Raw genomic sequence first — 7,606 nt, 5'->3', positions numbered from 1 at the left:
CCCTCCCCACCCCAACTCCATTTTCTCAAGGCCCCCAAAGTGCCATTCAGCCCCTAGAGTGCGTCTGGGGAAGTCCGCACGCTCCAGCTCATCCCCGCGTCGGCGAGGCGGCGGGCGAAACAGAGCACCCAAAAGAACCCCTCTTACTCGACCCTGCCCTGAAGGACCCCCTCGCACCAAAAGGGCCCCCGCCGCTCTCAGGCTGCCCCCCGTCCTCCCCGTCTCGTCCCGGGGCGCGCCGCCCTAGCACAGGTGCAGCTTCTGGTGCTGCGCCAGGTGCGTCTTGTAGCGGAAGCCCTTGCCGCAGCGCGCGCACTTGTGCGGCTTGTTGCCGGTGTGGATGCGGCGGTGGCGGATCAGGTGGGAGCTCTGGATGAAGCTCTTGCCGCACTCGATGCACGTGTAGGGCTTCTCGCCCGTGTGCGTGCGCTGGTGCTGCGTGAGCGTGGAGAAGTCGCTGAAGCGCTTCTCGCACTGGCCGCAGCGGAAGGGCTTCTCGCCCGTGTGCACGCGCAGGTGGTTGACCAGGTGCGAGTTGCGGCCGAAGCCCTTGCCGCACTCGCGGCACACGTAGGGCCGCTCGCCCGAGTGCGTGCGCTTGTGCGTGAAGAGGTGCGAGCTGACGCTGAAGGTCTCGCCGCACTCGGAGCACATGTAGGGCTTCTCGCCCGTGTGCACGCGCTGGTGCTTCACCAGGTCCGAGCGCCAGCTGAAGCGCTTGCCGCACTCGCCGCAGCCGTGCGGCTTCTCGCCCGTGTGGATGCGCTGGTGGTTGGCCAGGTGCGAGCGGCGCACGAAGCCCTTGCCGCACTCCCCGCACGCGAAGGGCCGCAGCGCCGCCGCGCCCGCGCCGCCCGCCGCCGCGTGCGCGCGCCGGTGGCTCAGCAGGTGCGAGCTGAGGCTGAAGGCCTCGCCGCACTCGGGGCACGGGTAGGGCTTCTCGCCCGTGTGCAGCCGCCGGTGCTTGAGCAGGTCCGCGCGCCAGCTGAAGCTCTTGCCGCAGTCCGCGCACAGGTTGGGCCGCTCGCCCGTGTGCAGGCGCAGGTGGTTGGTCAGGTAGGTGTTGCGGCTGAAGCCCTTGCCGCACTCCCCGCAGCGGAACGGCTTCTCGCGCGGGGGCCGGGCCAGGGCAGGCCCCGCCCCGAAGCCCCCCGCCGCCGCGCCGCGCTCCCCGGCCAGGCCGAAGGGCGCCAGGCGGTGGATGCGCTGGTGCTGCAGGAAGGCGGCGCCCGGGCTGAAGCTCTCCCCGCAGTCCGGGCAGATGGTGGGCGCGTCCATGATGCTGGCCATGAGGCTGTCCAGCTCCCCGAGGTCCACGGCCACGGGGTGGTGCAGCCGGCGGAAGCGGCGGGGGGCCGGCTGCGCGCCCCGGGGCCGACTCCCCAGGGAGAGGTGACGCCTCCAGGGAAGCGCGGGCGCGGGCGGCGGCCCCTCCTCCCCCTCCGGCGGGGCCTCGCCGGCGCTCTCCTCCTCCCCGTCCTCGCCCCGGGGGCTCCGGGAAACGCCGTCGGACTCGGGCAGTCCCGGGAACGCGGGCGCCTCGGCCGCGCCAGCCTGGTCGTCCTCCTGCTCACTCAGCAGCCCCTCTGCAACAGAAAAGGCGACAGAGCGGCGACTGTACCTGGAGCCCAGACAGTAAGCCCAGAGGAAGCCAGGCACCAAGAAGAGTGTGGGCCGCGGAGTAACCCCCCAACTCACTCTCCTAAGACCCCCCAAGCGAGGTTCCACCTGTGCGGCCTCGGGAGGAAGGCCTGCGGGAGCGGATGCTCCGGAACCCAGGGACGCTCACCCGCGGCCCCCTTGGCTCACCAGCTCCAGGCAGCCGGCTCTGGGCCCGCCAGGCCCACCCACTGTCCCCAGGCTCCATCCCAAGGCCTGACAGTCTGCTTGAGCGGTCAAGTCTGGGCCAGGAGGGGCTCCCTTGAATCTCAGAAGAAACTTACTCACCCTAAGAGCGACCCAGGCCTTTCAAGGCCCTGACCTCAAAAGATAAGACCACTCCAGCCAACCACAAGAAAAGGCCACTGGGCCTAAGCAGGCCCTGGACTGACTTTTAAAGTGTGATTAGTCATTCTGGTACAGATGAAGGTGGAACAATACACCGAGCACACCCGAAATTAAGGGCTTTGCTATGGAAGGGGTGAGGAAGGTGGGGGGGAGAGCTCTGGGCCTAGAGCTGCTGAGCCCAGCTTAGAGGCTGGTCCAGCACACACACTTGTCTGTCTCTGGTTGCTTATGCCCAAGCAGAGGGCTCTCCAGAAAGTCACTGGATATTAAAGAGCATGTGCTTGCCCTCGCTGCCAGTTTGGCTCAGTGGTTAGAGGGTCACCTGCGGACTGAAGGGTCTCGGGTTTGATTCTGATCAAGGGCTCCTACCTCAGTTGCAGGCTTGATCCCCAGCCCCAGTCGGCCAGTGCAGGATGCAACCAATTGTGTCTCTCTCACATTGATGTTTCTCTCCCCCCATCCCCGCCACGCTCCCACCCCTTCCTTCCACCCTCTCTAAAGAAATCAATGGAAAAAATATCCTGAGGATTAACAACAACAAAAGAAGAGCACGTGCTTGTGTGCACTGCTGGGACCCGGGATGAGTTACAGGGGGAAGAATGTAATCTCGCCGTCCTGGCCACAGGGGCTTCGGCTCGTTTCTGTCCCCGAGGCATGCACAGAGCAGGAAGAGTAAGGAATGCCCAAACACAGAACTGAATGCGGTTTCCAGGTCAGGGACAGCAAGGGATTGGGCAGAGGCCTTGGCACTCTGAGAATTAGCCACAAGAACGCGGGTTACATCACTTACCACTGAGTTCAGTTATCTGCAAACAGATAAATGACAGCAGTTGTAAACATCTGAAGACTGCTCCCGCGGCGCTCAGTGGGCCTTTGTATGTGGCAGCTCATTTATCTCTGCCAACAACCAGGTGAGCTAGGTTCTAATACTACCTGTGTCCCCTCTCGTGTTGTTCCAAGTTGATCTGCAGCAGTATTCTCCAAACTGTAAAGCGCTGTGCCAGTGACTACCCTCTTCACCCATCTACCGGCACAGCCCACCTTGCACTGGGCTGAAGAAAGGGATGTTCCCCGGGCTTAAAATGGTGCAAGCTGGGCTTAATGGTCTCTTTGGAGAGCCCCCTCACAGGACTGCTGCCCCCGGTTATGACTCAGGAGGAACTAGAAATAAACGCGGGCGGGGCAGCTTTCATGGAAAGTCCCGCATCTCACCTGCGCAGATGTCAGACACGGGTTCCCGCTCCTCCGAGTCCCCTCGTGGAGCGTCGTCCTGCGGGCTGGAGCCCGCGTCCTGCTCCGGGCAGCCTGCTGTCTTGTCTGCATCCTGTGCATTAGAGCCCATTTCTCTCTCTTCTGGGTTCTCTTCCCTGTCCTCTGAGTTCTCAAAATCGGAGCCCATGCCTGTGTCTTCCGAGTCCGGGGCTTCACACACACCGTGCTTGTCTTGTTCCATGCAGGAGGAACAGGACGAGGGAAGGTGACCAGGAATCCCTGCTCCAGACAAAACACAGATAAAGGTCACGTCAGTCTGGCCTCATTCCCTCACCTTGCCTGCCTTTGAATTCCAGTGGCACAGTCCCACGAAAAGTACAGAGTAACAAGCCTCAGATGGCCAATCTCTGCTCCACCTCACATTTTAAGGCAAACAGATCCGAGCGCAAAGGCGGCTGGTCTGGGTGCCAGAGGAATGGTGGCAACTCATCCTGAGGCCATAGGCTGGACCACAGTTTGATCTGTTTCCTTCTGTGAAGTGGGTGATTTTATTAACAGGGCTTTGTGGCGTTAACCATGGGGTAACAGTGGCATTCCCATTTTACAGCTGAGAAAATGGTGCTCAAAAGGAAGACCTGCTAGCCTAAGGCTAACATGTAAGCAGTAAAGAGGGGTTCGAATCCATTTCACTGTCTCCAAGTTCCATGCATTTCTTACTCTTAGTAAAGTTTGCCCTCGTCTAAATATATACAATTCGTATTTATCAATTACATCTCAATAAAGTTGAGGGGGGCACTTGCCCCCCTCAAGCCCACAGCAATCTTGTGAGGATTTTTAGCTAATGATGGGTGGGTCTCTAAGGAGCCAGAGGAAAAGTACATTTGAGACGCAAGAATGACACTAACTTCTGGTCTAAGACCATGTCACCAGCAGCAGCACCAACCTGGCTTTGTGGTGAGGATCAGGCTTTCACAGGTCTGTTGGGAGTGGGTGGAAGAGATGCAGGGACCCTCCATATTAGAAGCCATCCCTACAGCCTTATGACCCAGTTTGCCTTTTTATATGTGTACTTTAATTATAGGGAGCCCTGAACAGAGCATGCCCCTGGCGTAATCAGTAACCCCTCTACAGAACAGGCAACATGGGAACTGCAGGGAGAAAATGACCTCAGATTCCTAAACCTTTCATAGACGTCAGGTTTGCATTTCAAATTTGAAGGGGCCCATGCCAAGACTGAGCCATGGAGCCAAAAATAATTTACTTCTGCCATCCATCACTCCTACAGCTCAGCTCATGGCAGCAAGGCAGTTTATAGGTCAAGCATCTTGGCCTAAGACTTTAAAAATGTCCAATTCTCTCTGCCTTGGCAGCCCCCAAACAGAACTTGCAAGAACATGGCTAAGCGAGATGCCCCTTCCTTGGCTGGGAGCTTTTCCTGCCTCCACTGAGGGCTTCCCTGAGGCAGCCCTGGCTCTGCTGAGACTCAAAGTGGAAAGCAGGAGCCATCCTGGCAGGGCCAGCCTCACTCTAGGGCCCAAGGGAAGTCAATTAACCTCTCATTGTCCCAATGTCTTCATCAATGCCCCTTAGCCTGTCTCACCAGCAAGGTGTCAGAAGGAAACATTACAAAGCACTTTGGAAAATACTGTGGAGGGGAACTGATGCTCTCTCTGAGTTTTACAAATGTGGAATAAATGTGATTTCTCTTTTTAATGTGCAATACACACATTATTTCTCTTTTTAAGTCCTGATGCCATTCCAGCATACCTCAAAGGCACGCTGGCCCCAGCATAATTTTGGTTGATATCACCCTAGAGAGCATATTATACCTTTTTCTCAGAGATGCTCTACTGCTTAGATCAGAGTGAAAAATCGAGCCCTTCCCTGAAACATCAGAGGAGAATGTCAGTGCCCGTGATTAGTCAGTCAGCAGCGTCCTGGAATGCAGCCGAGTTCCTTTAGAATGCATCCTGTTTAAAATGCCAGGTTTCAAACCCTCAGGATTAGGCTGTAGAAAATCCCATTCAAGTCATAAACCTTTTAAGAGGTCTGTCCCACAAAGGACTATTAATCCTGAACCACTTCTACCCATCACTCTCTCGCCTCCTGGAGCAATGCACAAGTACATCCCTCGAGTGTGCATATAGAACACACCCAGAAGGTGAGGGGTGCAGAGGGAAAAGTGGGGCTTTCAAGCATGTTTTAAGACCTACTGGCTCGCTGGTGGCTAAAAGCAGCGGAAGGGTGGGGTGGGGGAGGATTTTAGGGGGAACTAATCAATGGTTCCTGCCGATCTGAGACCAGCAAGAAGAATTTTACGTCTGTAAAGGAATCAAACGAGCATGTCACCAGAACTCACACATCCGAAATGGCACAGTGACTGCAGCTGTCCATCCTGCAAGGTGGAGTTTGGGGTCCACCTTGGGAACAGGGAAGCCTAAGGTTTCCCCTCTAAGCCTTTTTGAGGACAGAGCACCTTCTTAGAAAGTACCTCAGGTACAGCAAAAGCAAAGCAAGAGGACTTTCTTTTCTTTTTTATTTAATCTTCACCCAAGGATATGTGTTGTTGTTTTTTATTGATTTGAGAGGGGGGGGAGGGAGAGAAACATCGACATGAGAGGGAAACATCGGTCGGTTGCCTCCTGTAAACGCCCCAACCGGGATTGAACCCAAAACCTAGGTATGTGCCCTGACCGGGAATCGAACCCACAACCTTTCAGTGTATGGGACGACACTCCAGCCAACTGCGCCACCCAGCCAGGGCTGAACCAAGAGGACTTTCTGATTTATGATTTCCTGGGAACCAAGAGAGAATTCGTACCAGAGATACTAAATAAAGAAACAGAGTTTTTCTAAATGTAAAGGGGAAGTGGGGGAAAGGAAGAGTTGGGACCCCGCACTCCGGGCTGGCATCTTCAAGTTCACAGTGCTGCCACACCCAGAACCAAGGAGAGTCTGGGCTCCCAGAGGGGGCGTGTCCACGGCCTCACCCCAGGGAAGGCTCTGAGGAGAGGGGGACGCTCCTGTCACCAGAGAAACGCCATTCATTTACAACATCTACTCAAATTTATTTTAAAATGCGGTATTAGTGCAAGACTGGAAATGCGCAGACTCAGTCGCATTCACGCCATTACATCATTGGTTCTGGGCAATTATCAAATAGCAAAAAGGCTACTTAGAGGTAAGGAAAGGCAGTCACGACATGTTATTAGACGAGAACCGGCTGGTTTAAAAATAGTCTCACCGTGTTTATTAGGATATGCACACTAGCGTATGTATTTACACGTGTACACACAGGTTCAGAGAGGGAAACCAGAAGATTGTTAAAATGTTAAACATCGCCTGGTCACCTCTGGGAGCTTTGTATAATTCAATCTTAACGACACCCCAAAGAAACAGGGTATTTCAGAGATGAGGAAATAGGCACAGAAGTTAAGTGGCAGAGCAGGGATTCAGACCCCCGCGGTCCAGCTCCAGCAGCCACATTCTTACCCAGAAGCTGGTGTGTTGTTCGGGACTTTTCCTTTCTGCGAACACCTGTATACTCTACACTAAAGATTTATTTTTATCAGCGAAAATGCCAGCTTTGTTTTCAACCTGACAAAACACATTAAAGGAAAACCTATGACTGTTCTAGAAGCAACAAAAAGGAAGCCAAGGACGAGTTACGGTTACCCCGGTCTAGAAGACAGTTTTCAGAAACGTTATCTAGACACTGTGTCAGTCAGCAGATAGCTAAGCACACTTTGTTCCAACTCCCTTCCCCATTCATTCTCAAAATAAAAACTAGCAGCATGTTTTCTTAAGCAAGGCCAGGGATGGATAAGGAGTGGGTGGCAGGGCACTGTGACAGCTTTGTGGCTAGACTGTCCTAGGTTCAAGTCCTGTGCTCTGTCAGCTACTTGACCTTGTGCAAGTTACTTGGCCTTGCTGAGCCTCAGATTCTGCATCCATAAAAACAGGTATCTGCCACCTACCATGTAAGATTGTTGCAAAAGCAGTTGGCACATGGTAGAGACACAATAATTGGTAGTTAAGAAACGTAAGCCAACTTGATTTTATAAATTACACACATACACACACGTACCCCTCCTAAATTGAAGGTCAAGGCTATATTCACCTTTGGCCAGTACAAGCAGAGCTGCCTCTGGCCTGGCTGCTAAAGGCTGAATTAATGCGTTGCCCACCTTGTGGAGCCAGGAGCCAGGGAGGGACTAGCTTCTTGGGGAACTGGGGCGAAGGGAAAAAAGCTCAGTTCCATATGGTTTGGAGACGCTGATGACCCATCCTGCATACGGAAAGTGTAAGTCCACAGCTGAATGAGATGGACGGTTCAACAAACCCTGACTTACACCACCTGTAAGGGAGCTCTTCCCGCTCCAGTAAG

At 54.8% G+C, this 7,606-nt stretch overlaps 1 protein-coding gene across 1 annotated transcript; it reads right to left on the bottom strand.

Moving 5' to 3' along the window:
- Positions 1-214: 214 nt before the first annotated feature.
- Positions 215-4,609, bottom strand: ZNF697 (zinc finger protein 697). The gene is made up of 2 exons (XM_087828324.1): positions 3,220-4,609; positions 215-1,586 (listed from the first exon to the last, which is right to left on the bottom strand). The coding sequence occupies exons 1-2, from the start codon at positions 3,458-3,460 to the stop codon at positions 244-246; spliced, it is 1,584 nt and encodes a 527-aa protein (XP_087684450.1). The 5' UTR covers positions 3,461-4,609; the 3' UTR covers positions 215-243.
- Between the last annotated feature and the right edge of the window lie 2,997 nt (positions 4,610-7,606).

The sequence above is a fragment of the Miniopterus natalensis genome, chromosome 19 (genome assembly GCF_054644295.1).
Source record: "Miniopterus natalensis isolate mMinNat1 chromosome 19, mMinNat1.hap1, whole genome shotgun sequence".
Lineage (NCBI taxonomy): Eukaryota > Metazoa > Chordata > Mammalia > Chiroptera > Miniopteridae > Miniopterus > Miniopterus natalensis.
This window is presented reverse-complemented; position numbering and strand designations above follow the sequence as displayed.